Source organism: Mastigoproctus giganteus, chromosome 7 (genome assembly GCF_048544385.1).
Source record: "Mastigoproctus giganteus isolate SK-2022 chromosome 7, ASM4854438v1, whole genome shotgun sequence".
Classification (NCBI taxonomy): domain Eukaryota; kingdom Metazoa; phylum Arthropoda; class Arachnida; order Uropygi; family Thelyphonidae; genus Mastigoproctus; species Mastigoproctus giganteus.
Genome location: NC_143581.1, coordinates 63428648 through 63452345, shown reverse-complemented (window position 1 = coordinate 63452345; position 23698 = coordinate 63428648). Strand labels below are relative to the sequence as shown.

General features: G+C 36.5%; 1 protein-coding gene across 1 annotated transcript in view; it reads right to left on the bottom strand.

Annotated features, from left to right (window-relative positions):
* Positions 1–23698, bottom strand: part of LOC150082959 (uncharacterized) — a 106516-nt gene that overhangs the window by 62626 nt on the left and 20192 nt on the right. The window contains exon 2 of the mRNA XM_090377691.1: positions 15752–15847. Coding sequence (XP_090233817.1) covers positions 15752–15847 — 96 coding nt within the window. The remainder of the gene's footprint in view (positions 1–15751; positions 15848–23698) is intronic.

Sequence of the window (23698 nt, the reverse complement as noted above, 5' to 3'; positions counted from 1 at the left end):
AGTGGGTGGCACTTATAGTGATTATACATTTGGTTTATGACGACTGTTAACATTAAGCATCCGATAAACTATAATATAAACACACATCAACCAACTTCAGTGTCACAATTAAAAAAAAAAAAAAAAATACAAATTTAAAAAAAAATAAACAAAAACACACTGAACTATTTAAAAAATTCCTCCAATGTTTGTTGTTTTAAAACCTTGGCAGTTATATTTTCAAAACATTATTGTAACTTGTACAATAAATTGTATTCTTCACTTTTCCCTCACTTTAGTTCTAGTGAACTCAGAATATTTCAAGATTTACTAATGTCTCTCATTAGCACAACTTTCTGAACCTTGATATCTTCATTATCAGAATTTATTTTTCTTAGTGTCAGGTTTATCTGGTATAATTCCATCAACTATATCCTTTACTGACAGATTGCCTATTGTTTAAAAGAATTTTTACCCACTTATCAAAATTATGTACTATTAAACAAATTACTGTTATTATTGGAACTGCACAACTTTCTTCAATATTTATCACAACACCTGGCTGAATAAATCTGCCTTTACAAAAACAGTGTTTGATTGTTTGTTTGGATCCAAAGATTGCACTGAGGATGTTGTATTTGCTGGAAGAAATAGTTTTATGTTGTTCTAATACACATTCAGATTAGCTGTACAGTTATCTAAAGTAAGCAGGTTTTTTTTTTTTTTTTTTTTTTTTACTGACTTGAATCAACTTGCGAGAATTCTCTGTTCCATTCCTTTAGGAATGCCAATGAAAATTTAAGACTCCATCCACGCATTTATGTTGCCCGTATATTCAACTGGTGGGTTTTGTCTCTGAAAAGATGTGGATGCTTACTTTTCATAGTAAGAAGGTGGTTGCACATAAAAGTCACTCTGTTTTTTTCCTAGCCTGTCAAATGTTCATTTCTGAATAATATAAAGTATGCTTAGGCAATACTCTAAAATGAACACCAGTTTCAGTGTTGAAAAAAATAGGATTAAATTATTCTGATAAATCAGGCAAGACATTTCCCACCCATTTTTGTGCCAAACCTGTATCAGAGTCTGATCTTTCAACATGAAGTTTTTGTGTATCTCTCTCTCTCTCTCTCTCTCTCTCTCTCTCTCTCTCTCTCTCTCTCTCTCTCTCTCTCTCTCTCTCTCTCTCCCTCCCTCCCACCACCTGTAAGCTTAAAATCTTTTGCACCAAGTTTATTTGCAAGTTCCTTCACCTTTTTCGCTTAGGATATTTTTACTGGCAGGAGCATTTTGTAATCTTGCATTCATGTGATTTTCTATTTGTTAAAATTTCACAAAAAAAAAAAAGACTGAAACAGTTTAAATGCACCTTTTCTCCAACTACACTTAGGCAAGGCATCATAGGCACTTAGTTCTTTTCATCCAAACTTAAATCTCAATGTCTCTGCAACATTTCTATTCTAGAAAAAATAAATCATGGTCAATTCTCAATGGACATCAATTGAACACTAAATTCAAGTCTATTCATAGAATAGAGGAGTAGTAGATATCATATTGCACACATGCATGTGAAATAATGTGATCACTTGTAGGATCAAATGTTTGGACAGTGTAATTAAATAACATACGGCAATAGTTGCAAAACTTTACAATAATGGGTTAGAATATTCTTTTCCCCAACCATATAACCCAATAGCAAAACCATCATTTTCTTAACTGTTCACTTGGTTTTGTTTACAGGAACTCTACTGCTATTCCTGAAGGCTAGACATGTGGCAGGGATTAGAAGTTAAAAGGTAATGAACAAGGGATTAGGTCATAAACATTATTTGACATGGTCAGGGTTGTAAATATTCAACAAATTTCTCCTAATTGAAATGAAAAATGATAATAAATGGCAGTATGATCATATAAAGCAGTAGAATTTACACACATCATATGGTTTGAATTTTCATTTTAATAAATAAGTGGCTGGTAACAATAACCAGTGATAACATTAACTGGCATTCACTTTATTTTCATATAGCTTTAATCCATTTACCTTTGAAAGTCAACAACACTTGAGGACCACCAGTTTTACATGCCTGGTCTAAGATATAGTAAATAATTTCCTGTTGATTGCTACATGGGGTTAGAGTTCAAAAATTTACCATATTTAGTGATCACATGAACTGATCAGCTCTATATATATATATATATATATATATATATATATATATATAGTAGATATGGCAAATAGTTAACAGTTGAAAGGTAAAATATTCAATTGTGAAGGTGATGCAAACAGTGAAAACTATAGCAAAAACCAAAAAATCAAAGACCTAATAAAGGTGAGAAGAGCTGATTAATGCCATCAATGTCTAGATAAAACATTACATCAGTCTTAATAACTATGAACATAGTATGAACGAGTAGGTGGTAACTAAGGGATGTGATATCAATCCTAGCTGACTTTGGTCCATGGTATAACCTAGTAGGGAAACATAATTGTTATAGGCAAAATAAAACAAATAAATAAGGATAATTACTAAATTCCCATGTCAAGCCAATTGCAGTATAGATTGGTGGATACACATTACAAAGGACTTTATCGAGGGCTAACCCTTGCAATGTGTTTACCTACAATTAGCGAGCTATCAGTTTCTGTTGTCCTCTGCTTGTTATACCTGATGAATCATAAGGTATCATAAGGATATATAATTCGTTAAGATATACTAGATTATAGTATGAGATATTTAGATAAGGTGGGGGGGGGAAACAATTTTAAGGTGGTTAACAAGCTAGATGACTTTAGCCCGACCGATAGCCCAGACCATGAAAACAATGTAAAAACCAAATAACGGTGATAGTAGAGAACCAATAATGCTTTATAAACTTGTTATTTGATGATAAAAGATAGTCAGCTATGCTAAAGAAAGGAGAACGGAAACAAGGTTATAGGAAGGTGATAGTACCTCAATCCCCCTCGAATTGCTCTAATAGTTCTTGAGGTATGAAATGTAGAAAAAGATAGTGTATAGTTAAAGTGAAGGAAGAGTGGTAAAGCAATTACTTCGGAAAATACCGGGAGCGTAACTTCCCGTCTCTTGTAGTAAGAGAACCTGGTATTGCAGTAGCGTTGTATAGCCAAAATTTGGAAAGCATAAAATAATATAAAATAAAATAAAATAACATAATAATATAAATTATTGAATGAAGAAAAGAATGGCTAGTTCCTGATTACTTACAGCAACGTGTAACTAGTAAAGCAGACTTACCACAAAGCTACGACGCGGGAAAAAAACCACGTTGTGGCATGCGTGTTAAAATATATAGGTATTGTATATGATGCCAGCGCCCTCTTACTGGCAAGTAGTTGGATGCGAAAATAATTTATAGCTTAAACCAAGATGGCCTGCGAGCCAACGGTAAGCTAGGCAGGTGGTAGATGGTTCTCCTGAAAAATGAAGGAAGAGTAAGGCAAGAAAGAAGCTAAGAATTGATTACTGCCCTAGAAGCAAATACAGGTACAACTTTTTCAATGAGTGTAAGCTGTATTAAATATGCTCCTAAAGCAGTGAGCCAACGGTAAGCTAGGCAGGTGGTAGATGGTTCTCCTGAAAAATGAAGGAAGAGTAAGGCAAGAAAGAAGCTAAGAATTGATTACTGCCTTAGAAGCAAATACAGGTACAACTTTTTCAATGAGTGTAAGCTGTATTAAATATGCTCCTAAGGCAGTGCCTAGTTATATACATATTTACAGGCTCTGTAAAACCGTCAAGATAATATAATCCAGTGGTGGAAGATTTACTTCCTCAAAACAGCAGTTATAATATGATGGTGGTCGATGTTATTATGGTATTTTTTTAAGGCTATTTGCATGGCCGTATGTAGGTTTATATTTGTGAAGCGTATTGGGAATCCATTCTCAGATAACTTATGCTTAAAGACTGTAAGAGCTCTAATTATGTTGTCTGCGTTGTTGCATATTTTAACTAATCTAATATTCTGGGATAATATTAAATTTTTTTGGATTCTTATGGAGATGTTTGAGTGCCAGTTAGTAAGGCTGATGGTGTTAAAGCCAAACGTATTTCGTTTGTCATATACGGAGGTATTTAACTGATTATTATTGTGCAATTGTATGCTGATATCCAAGTAATTGGCTTTTTTAGTGCTATCTATGTTGGTGGCCACTATTTCTAAATCAGATGGGTAGACATGGCCGGCATCAGTGAGGAAATTAGGATGATTAAAGACGATAACATCGTCGATATATCTGTAAAAGGTTATATCTTTGTTGATGTTAACTTCAAAGTGATGTAGGTACAGATTTGCTACCAGACTAGAACTGCAGGCATCCATGGCGATCCCAGTTTTTTGTTTATATATACTGGTGCCATTGTAGATGTAGCTTTTGAATATGCATATATTTGTCAGGTCATTCCAATATGGAAGATTGCATGGTAACAGGTTATTATGTTCTTGGTAATAGTGGTCGAGTACATGTTTTAGGCTATCGTGCGGAATACTGGTAAAGAGATTTTTAAAGTCATAGGTGCCGATATGTTCAGTGGTATGTTTATTGTGCTTTAGAAAATCCAGAATAGGGTTGTTATTGCGGATAGCTCTAGTGTTATCAATGCTGTTGAAAATGATGTTTAGTAGATAGGCCAGTTTTTTATGTGGCTTTTTAGCATAACTATTCCTACAAGATGTAATAAATCTGAAGCTGATAGGTGTTTTGTGGAATTTTGGTATACAGTAGACAAATGGAAAATTAGTGTTTGGGTTGTTAAATTTTAATTTTTTATGCATAGCTAATAGTTTTTTCCTGATGGTGGTATTATTTGTGGTCTCAAGTATGTAGGTTGAACTGTGGTTCAGTTCGTTTAGCACTGTGGTAGTATAGAATTTTTTGCATATAAAACTGTAATTGTTAGCAGCTTTGTCTATGGTGGTGATGATAAATAAAGCCTGTAACTTTTTTAGATGTTGCTTAGCTTTTCCCAAATCGAAGGTCTTGGCAGGCAGTGATTTTCTGTGTACGAATGCAAGCTGTTTGTGAACCGCTTGATAAGTGAACCACTGCAAGCTGTTTGTGAACCACTGCAAGCTGTTTGTGAACCACTTATCAAGCGGTTCACAAACAGCTTGCATTCGTACACAGAAAATCACTGCCTGCCAAGACCTTCGATTTGGGAAAAGCTAAGCAACATCTAAAAAAGTTACAGGCTTTATTTATCATCACCACCATAGACAAAGCTGCTAACAATTACAGTTTTATATGCAAAAAATTCTATACTACCACAGTGCTAAACGAACTGAACCACAGTTCTACCTACATACTTGAGACCACAAATAATACCACCATCAGGAAAAAACTATTAGCTATGCATAAAAAATTAAAATTTAACAACCCAAACACTAATTTTCCATTTGTCTACTGTATACCAAAATTCCACAAAACACCTATCAGCTTCAGATTTATTACATCTTGTAGGAATAGTTATGCTAAAAAGCCACATAAAAAACTGGCCTATCTACTAAACATCATTTTCAACAGCATTGATAACACTAGAGCTATCCGCAATAACAACCCTATTCTGGATTTTCTAAAGCACAATAAACATATCACTGAACATATCGGCACCTATGACTTTAAAAATCTCTTTACCAGTATTCCGCACGATAGCCTAAAACATGTACTCGACCACTATTACCAAGAACATAATAACCTGTTACCATGCAATCTTCCATATTGGAATGACCTGACAAATATATGCATATTCAAAAGCTACATCTACAATGGCACCAGTATATATAAACAAAAAACTGGGATCGCCATGGGTGCCTGCAGTTCTAGTCTGGTAGCAAATCTGTACCTACATCACTTTGAAGTTAATATCAACAAAGATATAACCTTTTACAGATATATCGACGATGTTATCGTCTTTAATCATCCTAATTTCCTCACTGATGCCGGCCATGTCTACCCATCTGATTTAGAAATAGTGGCCACCAACATAGATAGCACTAAAAAAGCCAATTACTTGGATATCAGCATACAATTGCACAATAATAATCAGTTAAATACCTCCGTATATGACAAACGAAATACGTTTGGCTTTAACACCATCAGCCTTACTAACTAGCACTCAAACATCTCCATAAGAATCCAAAAAAATTTAATATTATCCCAGAGTATTAGATTAGTTAAAATATGCAACAACGCAGACAACATAATTAGAGCTCTTACAGTCTTTAAGCATAAGTTATCTGAGAATGGATTCCCAATACACTTCACAAATATAAACCTACATACGGCCATGCAAATAGCCTTAAAAAAATACCATAATAACATCGACCACCATCATATTATAACTGCTGTTTTGAGGAAGTAAATCTTCCACCACTGGATTATATTATCTTGACGGTTTTACAGAGCCTGTAAATATGTATATAACTAGGCACTGCCTTAGGAGCATATTTAATACAGCTTGCACTCATTGAAAAAGTTGTACCTGTATTTGCTTCTAAGGCAGTAATCAATTCTTAGCTTCTTTCTTGCCTTACTCTTCCTTCATTTTTCAGGAGAACCATCTACCACCTGCCTAGCTTACCGTTGGCTCGCAGGCCATCTTGGTTTAAGCTATAAATTATTTTCGCATCCAACTACTTGCCAGTAAGAGGGCGCTGGCATCATATACAATACCTATATATTTTAACACGCATGCCACAACGTGGTTTTTTTTCCCGCGTCGTAGCTTTGTGGTAAGTCTGCTTTACTAGTTACACATTGCTGTAAGTAATCAGGAACTAGCCATTCTTTTCTTCATTCAATAATTTATATTATTATGTTATTTTATTTGATTTGATTTTATTTTATATTATTTTATGCTTTCCAAATTTTGGCTATACAACTCTACTGCAATACCAGGTTCTCTTACTACAAGAGACGGGAAGTTACGCTCCCGGTATTTTCCGAAGTAATTGCTTTACCACTCTTCCTTCACTTTAACTATACACTATCTTTTTCTACATTTCATACCTCAAGAACTATTAGAGCAATTCGAGGGGGATTGAGGTACTATCACCTTCCTATAACCTTGTTTCCGTTCTCCTTTCTTTAGCATAGCTGACTATCTTTTATCATCAAATAACAAGTTTATAAAGCATTATTGGTTCTCTACTATCACCATTATTTGGTTTTTACATTGTTTTCATGGTCTGGGCTATCGGTCGGGCTAAAGTCATCTAGCTTGTTAACCACCTTAAAATTGTTTCCCCCCCCCCACCTTATCTAAATATCTCATACTATAATCTAGTATATCTTAACGAATTATATATCCTTATGATACCTTATGATTCATCAGGTATAACAAGCAGAGGACAACAGAAACTGATAGCTCGCTAATTGTAGGTAAACACATTGCAAGGGTTAGCCCTCGATAAAGTCCTTTGTAATGTGTATCCACCAATCTATACTGCAATTGGCTTGACATGGGAATTTAGTAATTATCCTTATTTATTTGTTTTATTTTGCCTATAACAATTATATGTTTCCCTACTAGGTTATACCATGGACCAAAGTCAGCTAGGATTGATATCACATCCCTTAGTTACCACCTACTCGTTCATATATACACACACACACAGTACATTGAAATTAGAAATTTTACCAATTAAATTTGTTATGATGCAATATTTCTTTTATATACTGAATTATGATCTTCTTTTGTTACTGATGTATATCTGTATACATTATCAACAATATTGCCAAATATGCTAACATAATTCTTTGTGAATTCTAATATATATTATAACAGGCTCAAATTTAATAATGAAATTGAAAATAAATAGGTTTAATACATAGATGTTCCTTTGCTTAGAAATTTCACTACTGGAATTTTATTTAAATAAATACTTTGAATTTTTATTATACATGAAGTACATATTGCCAAATTTCAAATGGATGACAGACCCTTATACGCACATGTCTGAGGAAGACAATGGATTCATTTTCCACATACTTTCATCTGTCAGTTGGCTGAAAACTAAATTATGCACATGTCATAATCCAAAGACAGTATTATTTCTGTTTGTAGAGCATGCTAACTGGCATCCTCAAGGCTTGGCAAGCATGTCAATGATGTTCCCCACTATGGGGGAATGCATTATTAACATTAGCAGAGGCATATGATGCAAGAAAGCAAGCTTATGCAGCATCAGCCCAAAAAAAAAAAAAAAAAACACTTTCCATTTCACACCTCCATTCATTCCACATGCTTGTCCAGCTCAGCCTTAAATTTATTTAGGCTATTAACTTCCACAACAAAAGATGGAATCTGTTCCACCAATCAACTACCCGATGACTAAAGGGAAATTTTCACACATCTATTCAACAACTGTCTTTCCTCAATTTGAATCTGCGTCCCTCAGGTTCTTAATCTGAGCAAGAGGAAGAATCCCATCAGCATTCAGCTTACTCAACCCATTCAAGGACTTATACACCTCAATCAGATCATCTCACAGGTGCCTACTCTCCAGGCACTTCAATTTGCAGAACTTCATATTTGACTGCATAATTACCCCCAGGTTTTTTTCACTTTCCACTTCCCTGAATGTAGTACGACACAGTTGGCATGTTTCTCTTTGGTTATTAGGCAGTAAATGGATGGCCAGTGCTCAAAACAGAAGGAACTATAAAATTGCTGGAGAGGCCTTCATCCTGCAGTGGATTGAAAATGGCTGATGATGATGATGACCCATATGCAGTACCTTGCATTTGTCAATGTTAAACTTCAGTTGCCACTTTTCAGCCCATTTTCCCAACTTATCTAGATCCAGTTGGAGTAGTATACTGTCACTACTGTTGTCAACACTACCAACCTTTGTATCATCTGCAAACTTGGACATTAAACTTGATATACCCTCATCAGTATCACTGATAAATATACAAAACAACAATGGGCCCAACACTGAACCCTGGGGAACTCCACTCAAAACATTTGTCCATGAAGAGCAGTGTCCATTGATTACCACTCTCTGTCGTCTCCCACTCAACCATCCCTTTATCCATCGTAGCAACTTACTCTTAATGCCATACCTCTCCAATTTGTACAGCAGTCTTCCATGTGCAACAGTATCAAAAGCTTTCCTGAAATCTAAGTATATGATATCAAAATTATTTTTGCATTCAGTTCCTTTGTGACCACATCATAGTATCCAATCAAATTAGTCAGACAAGACCTCCCTTTAACAAACCCACGATGTGTCTTAACTATTACTGCAGTCTTGTCTAGATGATCCTGCAATGCTTCTTTAACCACTGATTCCATTATTTTCCCCAGAACAGAAGTTGTAACATTAGTTTGGAGGTGGACACAGGATTATGGAGTCTTTCATTACTATTGCACTGACACAAAACTTAAGAATCTGATGGGATTGACTGGCATGTTTATTTTCTCACATTTGGCTCACTGTCTGGCTTGTAGAGAGAAAGATAAAGATTCATTTGGATTAGGATTTCGGTTTTACATTCAAATGACTGATGCCTAGTCTATTTGCTGTGGATCATTTTTCTTGCTTCTTGGTAAGTAGCACTGTAGTCTGTTTTGTTGTTGTTTGGTTTTTAGGAGCATTAGCAACTAAGGCCATATTGCTCCGGGAATACGCGGTGGTCATCCCCTGACCTTTCCGCATCCTCCGTATTTGGTGGTGACGGGCTCGAACCCCGGTCTAATCAAGAAGCGTGTGCTACGCACTGCTGCTCCTTCCCACCTGGCTACGGAGGCGCCTTTCTGTTTTGTATTTCTTTTTAACGCCTCATATGTTTTGAAATAGATGAGGTGTGTTCCTTTGCAATTTGTGCTTAGCAGTCACTGAACTTGTGATCATTGGATCTACATCTGGCACTTAAACCAGCACAAAGGATTTGCAATATATACTTTTATCTGGCAGTTCAGGCAATTCGCTTTTAACGTTGGTTGGAGATTTCGTGTGTTCAAATGCCAGAATTAAGTTTTTGGTAGGTATTATATTGCCATCACTCGTTGATTGGAGTTTCCTTGTGCTTTCTTCTTCGGTAATCTGTAAGAGATCCCATTCAGCAATCACTCCTTGGAAATTTAAGGTGTTAGAGGATGGTGACCACTACTGGTATTCCTACAACTCTAACTCTTCTGAATGTTTAGTACTGGAGTTTATATCAATAAATCCCCAGACTGGAGTCACCTGACTATTTTTGGAGGTTCTGGCTGTTTTTCATGATCTTTTTGGATTAAAAAAAAAAAAAAAAAAATTTTTTATGAAAACCCCAAACATGAGAGGTATTAGAACCTATAGTACTTAGTACCGTGCTTGGGTTGGACGTTGAGAAGACAAAAAAAGATGATATTTGTTGACATTAGACTTAACTTCTGTAGACTAATTTTCAGGAAATACGTATATGAAGGTTGTTCCAGAAAATGGCAGTTGAATGAATAAAACGAGGAAGATGAAAGTGTGAATTTGAAGTTGGACAGTAAATGGATGTCGGCTGGTGGCAGCACGTGTTCAGACTATTTTGAAAGAAAGAGCAGGAATTATAGAAGCCAATTCAGAAGAACAGTGCCCGTGGAAGTATCTGTAGAAAAGGCATGCAGCAGAAACAGTACGTCTATGAGACAGCGAGTGGAGAGACTACGTTAAACAGGAATCATTAATTAACCTAACTGCCCTCTTCTGATTGGAATCTAGAAGCCTGAGAGAGAGGTTTTGGGGGCACTGCCCCAGATGTGGGAACAATATTCCACGGTAGGGCAGATCTGCGATTTATACAGAATGAACAGCTATTTGGAAGAAATGTAACACCGAGAGCAAAAGAGAAAACCAAGTTTTTTAGATGCAGAGGAAGCAATATTTCTAATGTTCTTGTGCCAAGAGAGATTAGAAGTCAGGGTAATCCCCAAAAGAGATATCATTTTGCCTAGAAATTGGAGTGTCACCAAAGATAAGCACAGGAGCAGAAGAATCCTTTTTGCGAGATATAAGACAAGATTGAGTTTTAGAAGGATTGAAATCAACCAAGTTGTCTTTGCCCCAATGGTGGATTACCTGGAGATCAGCATTTAAGGAACTGGTAGCAGATATTCGAGAAGTTGAAATGATTGACAAGGGCAAGGTTTCTCAAAATGGAAAGTGGAATGCAATGTGCTATCATCGGCAAAACTATGGATAGGATTTCCAGCCAATGGAAGAAGGTTATTAATATACAAAAGGAAAAGAGTGGGGGAAAGAACTGAACCTTGGGGGGACACCAGCATTAGTGGAAGGCAGGGAGCCATCTACCATCACCCTCAGTGAGCAATCAGAAAGAAAACTGGATAACCAATTACAAAAAACAGTTGGCAAACCATAAGATGGAAGTTTGTTTAGGAGACCTTTATGCCAAACACGATCAAAAACCTTTGAGATGTCAAGAGCAACTACTTGTGTTTCCCCGAACTTTTCCATTGAATTTGTCCATAAATGGGTTATACAAGCCAGAATATCACCAGTGGATAGACGCTGATGGAATCCATACTGGCAATCATTGATCAGGCGGAAAGTTTCTAGGTACTTTAAAAGTTGGCAATTAATTGATTTCTTCATTACTTAATACCATGAGGACATGGAGCTTTCTTAGCATCAAGATATATCAAAATCCTTCTGACATCCTTTTGACAGAAGTCCACAGGAGGCATTGAATGGAGCGTGCTGGGAATGGTGGGAAGTGTTTTACTAAGGTCATTCATACACGAGTTGGAAGAAAAATGGGATGCTAGCAGGTCAGCTTTATCATTGGCTGAAGTGACAACAGAACCATCTGGTTTGGACAGAGGTGGGAGCAGAGATGGGCAAAAGTTGCAGCCAACAGCTTTGGCAAGAGACCAGAATGCTCAGCTACCGTCAGGGTAAAAAGCAAGTTTTCTACTCTTAGCCTGTTCCAATGCTAGTTTAGAATGATTAATAACTGCTTTACAATTGTTGCGAGCTTTAGTAGGCAGAAAATGAAACTGGAGATGGGTCATCCCATTTTGCATTCTTGTAATGACAAACACGAGGTTGGGAATAGCCATGAGATACACTGGATAATAGACAATCACCAAGTTGTGATCTGAGGTACCTAAAGGACCAGTCACTTCGACCATGTACTTAGAAGGGTTGTTTGTGAGAAAAAATTTAATGGTGTTGTCTGCATGATTAAGATTGTCCAGTTTTCTTGTAGGTAAATGAACAATCTGTGCAAGGTCATTAGTAATTGCGAAAGCCTCAGCATCTCGACCAGCTGGGTCGATGTGACTAGAAAATGGAAGCCAGCTGGAGCTGTGAACATTAAAACTACCAAGGAAAATTACCTCACTGTTAGGAAAGTTGGACTGAAGAAAGTCAAGTTGCAAAGAGAGGAAGTCAGAGTTTCAAGTGATTAGTGGAGTTGGGAAAACAGTAGAGACAACAAATGAATTTGACACAATGAGGTAGAGAGATTTTAAGCCAGAGAAGATCAAAAAGAGGAGATTCCAAATTACCAACTCTCTGACAGGGAATATCCTAACAGATATGCACAAGTACCATCTCTGAGGCGAAAGGAGTCATACAGCGAATAATTTGGGCAACTGAGATGAGTAGTGGTTGAATCAACCAATAACTGAGATTCTGTCAGAAAAAGTACACGTGCTTTGGCAGACTGCAAGTGGAAAGAAATGGGCATCGTTGAGATTAAAATTGAGACCACATATATTTGTGAAATAACTAGGAAATGTCTTACCTAATGTCTCTGGAGTGAATAATTAGTAAAAATGATAATATATGAACTTGTCTGTCCCTGCTATCTTTTGGCTGCACTTTCAGATTCTTAAATATTCAGTTTTGTGGGATCTTCTCTGAATCCCTTGAGAAGTTGCAACTTGACTACTTATGTTCAGTTATTTTTAACCCTGGGAGTGTTAATCCTCCACCTCTTTCCAAGTTATCAGCCCTGCCATGAGGGGACAAGTGTGATGCCACCAAGTGACTAAACAACAAACAGGAAGAAATTAGTAGGGCTAATTGTATTAGTCTAAAAATAAGAAAGAAATTTTCCTTTCTGAAACTTTTCTAACTCCTTGTAGCAAAACCAATTAAGCACAGAAAATATAAATAACTATAAATGTAGAGAAGCACACTACAGGATCACTCAGAAGACACTTGTCATTCAGGCTGGGGAGAGAAGTAGAAGTAAACAAAGGCTTTATAATGAATGTAATGGAAAACTACAATAGCCATTAAAGAATTCTCGTGCCATATTAATGACATAAGACAAAGATAGTACACTTTAATCTGGTATAGTAAAATAGAGAAAGTATAAAGTGAAAACAAGTGAAAATATAGTGCTTTCCACAATCCTTTATAAGCAGTAGGGTCCATTAAGAAGTCATTTGGTCTAATTTTGATTCAAAACTGGTCATGTAACTATAAAAATGATGGTTTACTAGTTTAAAAAGCCATAGTGTTTCTGAATCAGGAAAAAAGGAAAAAAAAGATTTGTGATATAGGAATGGATTAGCATAAGGGGGGCCCACCCCAATTGATTTTCTTCACAATCCTCTTGGAATAAAATGAAAAGATCAAGTAAATAAAAATAAATACTGTTCCCAGGTATATGTTATACATCTCATCTTCCAATTCCAAGTAGAGATTCCCAAACTAACCAGAAATATGACAAACTTCTTGCAGTCTGAGGTTTTTATCGCTAAATCCTATATGCAACAAACCACGCCCCACTTGGCATCTCTCCATTGTGAAATTGCTGACAACCCAGGTGTAATTAATGCCCTGAAATTAATTAGCCCTGAAACAATCATCTGGGTGGTGGTGGTATCCACTGAGTATAAGTAATAATAGACTTCTCTATGGGTGGTAAGGATTTATTCGAGGATAATGAGATTAGCAACTCGCCATGAGGAATTCACAATATGAGATGTTATGTAATGATGCTATTGCACTAACTTATATGAGAAAAAAATAAATTCCTACCATAAATGGCATAGTATATCTATTTTATACCTAATATACACAACTGAATATACAGGGTATCTCAAAAATATTGGTACAAACGTTTAGGGGAGGTAGGTAACATCTAAAGGAATGTGAATCGCATAGGAACCCATAACCGGAAACGTCGCCGTAAGTCGGTAGACGCAGTGTTAGTTGTAGCACGAAGAGCATGCATCGATATACGAACTGTGAGCTGGCAGACATGCACCTAGTATATGGATTAGCAGAGAGCAATGAACGAGACACTCAACGAATTTATGGAGAACACTTCCCAGACAGACATGTACCGGACCACCATTTGTTTGCACACGTGCATCAAAATTTGTGCTATTATGGATCATTTAGAGGTAACAGGAGTAGTGCGGGCAGACCACGTTCGACGCAAACTCCTGCCATGGAAGAAAGTGTATTGAATGCCATCCAGAATAATCCTACTACCAGCACACATGCTGTTGCCTCTGCCTTAGAGGTGTCTCGTTGCAGTGTACAGCATGTCTGGCACGACGATTCCTTACACCCCTTTCATCTCCAAAGGGTTCAGTTACTGCTCCCCCAAGATCATCCTGCAAGTGTGGCTTTTGTCCAGTGGTTTCTCCAAGAAAGTGTTCAAGACTTGAATTTTCCAGCCTATGTTTTGTTCACGGATGAGGCTTATTTCACTCGGGAAGGCTTATTCAATCAGCACAATGCTCATGTGTGGGCTCACGACAACCCACACGGTGTGCGTCCCCATGCGGCACAACATCGCTTCGCAATAAACGTGTGGGCGGGTATGGTAGTGACTGCTTAGTCGGCCCATACCTGTTACCATCCTGCATAAACTCTGCTAAATATTGGATCTTTCTTGAACAAGTTCTACCAGTGTTACTTGATGTTCCAGCAAATGTGAGATGCAACATTTGATTTCAACATGAAGGGGGTGTCTGCCCATTATGGAAGGTGTGTTCGTGACCATTTGAACAGGCGTTTTGGGCGTCGATGGATTGGCCGTGGTGAACCCATTGCCAGGCCCCCACACTCACCTGATTTATCGAGCCTTGATTTCTTTCTGTGGGGATCCCCCCAAATCTATCGTGTATGAATCACCTGTGGAGACGGAAATGGATCAGGTGGCGAGACTCGTCTGCGCTGCTGCTACTGTCAAAGAAACTCCAGGTGTGTACAACCATGTCTGCTAATCCATGCTGCGTCGGTGTCACACATACATTGTGTCTCATGGTGGAACCTTCGAGCATCTGTTGTAACATCATGAAATGCATCCATCTCGTACTCCATTGTTAATATTATGTCAAATAAATGTTTGCCACTAATTACTGTCTTGTGTCATTTCTGCTTCTTGTGCCTCTGCTACTACTTTCCCGTGATGTTTCTGGTTATGGGTTCCTATGTGATTCACATTCTTTAGATGTTACCTACCTCCCCTAAACGTTTGTACCAATATTTTTGAGACACCCTGTATATTTCATTACAAACACTGCAAAGTTCCAATAACACTACATAAAAGCCACGAGCAAAAGAGATATATAATCATATAGTTATACCAGCTATAATTATACTGGACTAGAATTATCAATTAATTACCAACTCAAAATTAGCTATTTTATAAATGCTGCCCATAAAACTAAGATTAAACTGTAGGAAAATAAAAAAATTAAGATAAAATAAAATTTAAAGACAAGTAAATACTTTGATCTTAAACTAAAAATGCAAAGATACTGCATACACAGTGACTTACTTGCACATAACAAACACCATCAATAGGCTTTAACAACTTTTGTATTGTTTCTACTTCATCTTCACTTGCATTAGTAAAGTCAAAGAATTCCAAGTCCTAAAAAGAAAAATTATTTTTTTTTTCAATTTCAAAAATGAAAGCATATATACCTAATATGAAAAAAGAAAATCGTATAACAGAACACTAATTTGCAAACAATAACTGGAGAACGAGACAACCTAATAAAAATTTCCAAAATTTGTTTCGGTAGTACTAGATCTTAATTAAATACAGTGGTATGCATTTAAAACAGACTTCAAATTATTTGACAAAGGGAGTATTTAATAAATTTAACTATATAGATGTCATGTAATTGTACAATATAGAAAGGCCATTTGCACAGACTAGCAATGTGGAAATTAATTCTTTCTCTCCAGTATTATCACAATTTAGGGATACTACTAAATGACACGATGATCTCAAACTATATCTATCCTTAGTCCCTTACCCAATCCATTAAATTCTAAAATAATAAACATTAAACCATAATCAAATTATTTTATAATTTATCTTACATATTTTTGAATTTAAAAAATTTTAATGCTGCTCACTAAACAACATTTGATAACTTTAGGGTACTACTTATTGCTCAAAATATGAACATTGGCACCAGCACTGCTGAACTGGATAGAATTTAAACCTGATCCACAAGGAACTATGAAATGTGTTACCCAATGCAATGTGGATGTTTGATTTTATAAAAAAAAAAAAATAAAATAAATTTTTTTTCCACAAGACTGGTTAAGAGAAGAGATGCACAGATAATCCAAAATTATTTTAACTTGAGGTTTTTCTTTTTTTTAGTTTTAATAAAACAAGCTCAACCTGCCATTGTAACCTGTTTCTAAAAGAGTACACAAGAATGTCAAACTTCATTGTGTACATTTATTTGCTATAAAGAACTTAAATTAATATAACTATTAGAGTGGTGACCCCTTGAATTTTTGCATTCCTGCATTTATATTACATAGATGACTTTTGGATGCTTATGATCAACATGCTTTAACTTGTAATATACAAACTGGTGACCAGAGCGGTTTAAGTAATTTTTTTTTTTTTTTAATCCTCGCCTTTTCCCATTATTATATGGGGTCAGAGTTTTTTTTTTTTGTTGTTGTTGTTTTGGCATGCAATTTTTACGGCCGGATGCGCTGTGGCCATTCCCTGACCTGCCGCATCCTCCGTATTTGGTGGGTACGGGCTCGAACCCCCGGTCTAATCAAGAAGCGTATGCTATGCACTACTGCTCCTGCCCACCTGGCTATGGAGGCGCCAGTGGTTTAAGTAATCTTGTTTTTAATTTTTCAAGTAAATTAAGTCATATCCATGAGCAACCAGAGGAAGCAATGCTTCATTATCAACACTGAATGAAAACAACAAAATGTTCAGAAACACTGGCATAAGGTTATATTTAGATTATGAAAATGGTAATTCTTCTCTTTTGAGGAAATTCATTTATGCATTACTGTATTTTCCAGAGGCAATTTTTTTTTTTTTTTTTTTTTTTAGTAAACCAAATTAAACTGTATTTTAAGTCGCTTCTAAGAAATTTTTTTTTTTTTTGGATAAACATTGGCAAGCTTGAAGTCAGCAATACTTATCCAATGAATGAAAACGAGGGTGGCAAATAACAGGAGGATGGTGAAGAGATGCAATCTCCTCCTGGTCATTCCAGCAAAGGCAACTTACAAGCCTGGATTTGCAGTATTAAAACTTCATTATGAACGTCTGCTTATTTCTTTGCAGTCTCCATAAAATTTGAATAAAATGGTCACTACGGACCAGCATTTCGGTTGACATGCACATCTCACAACTTGTCCAATGTCACCTCTCTCCCCTCCTGCTGAAGTATCAATTTTATCCTTATGATGCATATTACATGTGTTCTGACTTTTTTTTTTTTTTGTGAAACAAAGGATACTTTTGTGATGCATCATCTTCTGGAATGCAAATATACTGGAGTTAGTTGTAGTACCCATACATACAAGATATGTCATCATTGAAAAGCATTTTGGTAGCATAAAATTTACCACTGATGAAATGCAGCTTTTTACCATATTACAATCTGTATTCGCATAGACACAAGACAAAGCACAATTAAGAAAGAACTATTTCTTTCAAGCAGCACTAATTCTAATTGCAAGCAACACTTGCAAGAAACAAATATTTTTTCTGCTGGGCCTGGAAAGACTATGATATCACTGCCAGATTAAATTACAGCTGAGACTTCTGAACGGCACTCTTCTGCTTCCACCTCATCAAAACCTGACCACCTCATATGTACCAAACTTGCAACTCTATGCAGCAGATTCATCCAGTACACAATAGTTTCATCATTTAGAAATTACTTATAGAGTGTAACTTTGATATAACAGAGGTGTCAGGAGACAACTTTAATAGTTGCATTACAATAAAGAACCTTACCACAAATTTTTTTTTACCATTCTGCCCCCCCTAGTTTTGTTTAAATAAAAACTTTATTTACTGATGTTTTATGAGTATACAGACTAAAAAATATTATAAGTTATAGCATTCCCTTTACACAATGCTGTTATGGACTTAAATTTTACGCATCCATTTTGAAATAGGTAATTTAGTTTGCCAGTACTAATGAGTGTTTTTCAGTACATAAAATTCTTAATAGTGGTCAGATGCAATAAACAAAGATGTTCACTATCAACTCTGATGTTCTAACCACACAATCACTTTATTACTGTTTTCAAGCACTTTGTTAATTCCAAGTGCTTTTTCCTTACATGAGTCATCCACGTCATTGGCCTCTCTGTCGACTGTCTTCATCACTTGGGTAACGAACAACTGGAGCTTCCACATACACCTCAATCAAAGCACCCATGTCATTTGCTCCAAGACTGTTACCAAGTATGTTACAAGCAGCCTCTGCTTCTTGTTCTGAAAATGCTACTAATTCAAGGTTATTATTAGTGATCACATCTTTTCCAATACATTTTTTTCCAGCAGTTTTCAACTACTGTTGAGTTTACTTCCTCCCTAACCTAATATTGTATTCAACATCCTTCAGCATTTTCAGAACTTAAATTTCTGAGTTCACAACACCAGCAAGTAGTCCATCATGATAACAGAATTTGAAGACTAGAATAATATCCTGATGCGTGGGCTGAATTAATGCAGTTGTGTTCCTTGGCAGGAATGAGATCCTGATCTTGCCATCTTTCGATTTCAGGACATCAGCCAAAGGATGAACTGGACAGTAATCCAATGGAAATGGAATCATTTCTTCAAGTTTTCTGGAAAGCACATGGCATCTCACAGATGGTACAAACTCACTTTCAAACTATGAAACAAAATATCACACATCATCCAAGCACTAGAGCAATTTTTATAAACCACAGGTAGAAATTTCATGTTGACATGCTTAATATACTGGGAACACTGACCTTTACTAATGCACAATGTCTTTAGCTTGTGATTTCAAGTCTTGATTGTGGCAGTCACAGCCATACAGTAGTAAAGCATTCTGGTCTCTTTCCAAAGCTACTGGCTACAACTTTTGCCATCTCTATTCCTTTGTCAAAACCAGATGTGGTTCCAATTCAACCTTAGCCACAGATAAACCTGACCTGCTAGCATCCTACTTTTCTTCTAACTCACATATTGATGATCTTGGTAAACCACCTTCTAACCGTTCCCAGTACCACTCCATTCAATGCCTAGTGCCGTCTTTTGCCAATAGGATGTCAGAAGGATTTTGAAAAGTTGATGGTATTTCTCCAGTTGTTCCCAAAACTTGTGCTCCTAAACTTACTTCTGTACAATCACCTTTTTAAACTTTCTTATTCCACTGGTGTTTTTCCTTCTGTTTTGACATTTATCCATATCCAATTAGATCCTAAAAACAGTGACAAATCCTTCTCATTCTATTATTGTCCCGTTGTACTTACTTCCACTCTTTCTAAGAGAAATCAATTGACTGCCAACACCTAAACTATCTAGAAACCTTCCATCTGATCAATGATAGTCAGTACTGTCAGTGTCGATCCACTGGTGATACACTGGCTTTCGTTACTTATCACCAAATTCAGTGGAAAATTTTGGTGAAATTCAATCGATTGCTCTTGACATTGCAAAGGCTTTTGATAATTTTTGGCATAAAGGTCCTCTAAATAAGCTTCCATCTTATGGTAAGCCAACTGTTTTTTGTAATTAGACATCCAGTTATCTCTCTGACCGCTCACTCCGGGTGATGATGGACAGCTCTCCTCTTCTTGTTTTTCTACTAATGGTGTTCCTCAAGGTACAGTTCTTTCTCCAACTCCTTTCCACAAATATATTTTATTATTTATTATTAGCCAAGGAAGCCCGAGGCTTATGCTGCACCAGCCAAAAAAAAAAAAAAAAATTTTCCACATGAGAGACAGAGAAAAAAGTAGAAGGGAATCACCAAGAAAGCAAGAAAGAGAAGAACAATGATATCCAGCTCAGGACACTGGGTTTGCCAAGCCCATACTCACCAGGTGTGAGCCCCTGGGGTGGTTAATGATCTTCTTCCAATGACTGGAAATCCTATCCACAGTTTTGCCAATAACGGCACACTGCATCCATCCTACCAGTTTGAGAAACCTTGCCCTGCACAAACAGCACCTTCTTGAATATCCACTATCAATTTTTTTTTTTTTTTTTTTTTTTTTGCTGATCTCCAGGTAATTCTTCAGCAGGACAAAGATAACAGTTGACTTCAATCCTAAAACTCAATCCTGTCTTATATATTAAAAAAAAAAAAAAAAAAAAAATTCTGCTCCTATGCTTATCTTTGATGACACTCCAATTTCTAGGCTAGATCATGTATCACTATTGGGGATTACCCTGACTTCTAATTTCTCTTGAAATAAGCACAATACAAATACTGCTTGCTCCGCACTTAAAAAAACTATTTTCTTTTTTATCTCTCAGCATTACTTTTCTTCTAGACAGCCGTTCACTCTGTACAAACTGCAAATCCACCCTACCATGGAATATTGTTCCCACATCTGAGAAAGTGCCCTCAAAACCTCTCGCTCTAGATTCCATTCAAAAGAGAGCAGTTAGGTTAATGACTCATCTCTAACAGTCTCTCCACTGTCTCATAGATGTTCTGTTTTTGCCATATGCCTTTTCTATAGATAATTCCATGGGTGCTGTTCTGAATTAGCTTCTATAATTCCCCCCTCCCTCTCTCTTTCAAAGCCGAATATGTGCCGTAACTAGTCTGCATCCTTTTACTGTCCAACTTCAAACTCACAGAACCAACTTTTCTTCTTCCTCATTTATTCACTCAACTTCTGTTTTCTGAAACAACCCTCCTTCATATATATTTCCTGAAAATTACAATCTGCAGAAGTTCAAGTCTAAAGTTCAACAAATATCTTCTTTCATCTTCTCACTTCCAACCCACACGTGGTAGTAAGTACTATAGGCTCCAACACTTGTGTTAAAGGCTTTCATAAAAAAAAGAATGCCCCTGTTGCAGGCCTTTTCTATATACGTATACTCCCATGGGCACTGTCTATTTGGCCAGATTAAGCGGCTGCCCCAATTATCTGAAGTTTCATGTAAATAGTTAAAAATACAATGGACCTCCCGGTTTACAATTGGTTCACTGTAGAATGAAATCACGTTACAATAGACTCACCATAGTAAAGTACCGTTCACTATACAATGTGTAGTAAGCGCCAGTCATTGAACTGAATTTTAATTCTATTAAACAGAGTTTCCAATTAGCGAAAATAGGAGGAATCCATCACAGGCTATAAAAATAAAGATATATTAAGCACAAATTTACCCTTATTTACCTTACCGATTAAAAAATTAAATGATACATGAAAATCGGAAGAATATACGTGATAATCAGAATAATTAATACCTACTGTAATATGTGCATACTAACTAGTTGACATTTCTGTTCACTGACACTTGTGGGTGGGGTTAAAATTTAAAACAGTAAAAAGATAAGCAATCAATAACAAAGAACAGGGCGCACACAAATTGCAAGTAACACGATACGCACGCGCAAGTGAGAACAGAGTAACAAGTTATGAAGCTTTAAAAATAGGAATGAAGAGAAGATTCTGAAAATTAATTTTTTATATATATATATGATTGAAGATTTCATGGAAGTGTAAACACATTTCACCATAATAACCCAGAGAGTTTCAGCTGTCGGTATTATCGCAAATTCAATAAGATCGAGTTTACTACCCGTTTATAATAGACTGCACCTACAGAAAAGCCCAATAAACAGGTGACTGCTAATTGTTATTGTTTTATGGTTGTGACCTCCAGAAATCCGATCGTACCACGTGATTTGGTCGGATTTGTGACCAATCAGAGTAATCTCCAGTGCTGCTGTCTCCTACCCAGATTAAAGGGCATATTGTCCCAATTAAGCGAAGTAAACCATGGCTATTTTCTTGATTGGGTTCGGTTTTTTAAGATTTGCCCCAAATAAACGGCTGCCCCGATTAACTGGTGGCTCAAATAACTGGAATCCACTGTATAATATTAACAAGTATTTTCTTTCATCTTCTCAACTTTCACCCCATGCATGGTACTAAGTACTACAGGTTAATAAATCTCATGCTTGGGGTTTTCGTAAACAAAAAAATTCCTCTGTTAGTTTTCATGCCTGCATTAGCATTAGTAAAGGCATATGATGCAAGAAAGCAAGCTTATAACAGCATCAGCCCAAAAAAACTTCTCATTTCACCCATCCATTTGCTCCAAAAGTTTGTCCAGTTCTTCTTTGAATTTATTTAACCCAACTTGCAGAACGACAGATGGAAGTCAGTTCCAGCAATCAACTACCCACTGGCTAAAGGCAAACTTCCACACATCTATTTTATAACTGTCTTTCCTCAATTTGAATTTATGTCCCCTCAGGTTTGTAATCTGAGAAAAAGGAAGAATCCCATCAGCACCGAGCCTGATGGAATTCTTATGTGCTTTTCGTATGTTAACTTCAACAATTTCTCCATCACTTTCTCTCAGTTATTACAAAATCATTTGGCTCCCTGCTAGAATTTAATAAGCTTTGGTCCTCCACTTCCCCACTGAATTCCTCGTGTGAATATAGATGCAAAATACTCATTCAGTTTGTCAGCTATCTAGGCAGGTTCACCAACAGTTGAACCATCGATATCAAGTTGGCCAATCTGATTCATCTCCTTCCTTCTAGAGTATACACAGTAAAGAAGTCTTTGCATCCTTTGCCAAAGATTTCTCATAATCTGCCTATGCTTGCCTAATATCCATTGTGACCTGACTACAGACTAGCTTATATCTACCATAGGGGTTCTGTGTCGTCTGTATGCATCCTATGCATTTTTTTCCTCTGCCACGAGTCTCGTTCGTTCATCTGATATCCATTTAGGCCTAAACCTTGAACAATATTTCTTAGATAGAACAAAAAGCATAGTAGCTTCCAAGATTACTTCCTTGACCGCTTCCCATTTAGAATTTGTTATTGGTAACATCATCAGTTGGTCACAGTGTATAGAACTGTCTGAGATATCTTTACGAAAGCAAAAACCTCTTCCTTTACACTTGATGGTAGTTACATCTTTAAGTAAATCCCACATCAATACATTAATTGCTTGCACCTAGTGGTTCCTTTATCTGCAAATTCTTAATGCATGAATAATCACTGCTGATAATCAGATCAAGAGTATTACTCCCTCTGGTTGCATCTTGAACATGCTGCTGCTGTAGATAACAATCACCCAATAAATGCACAAAAGCCTTGCTAGTGTGTGAGTGACCAACCCACGAGTTCCAGTCAATATATGGGAAGTTAAAATCCCTACATATAAGACATTCTGATTTAGTGGCCCACTATTTCTCTGTACAGTTGTTCATTGTATTCATCAGTCATTAGGCATATAACACTCCTACCCT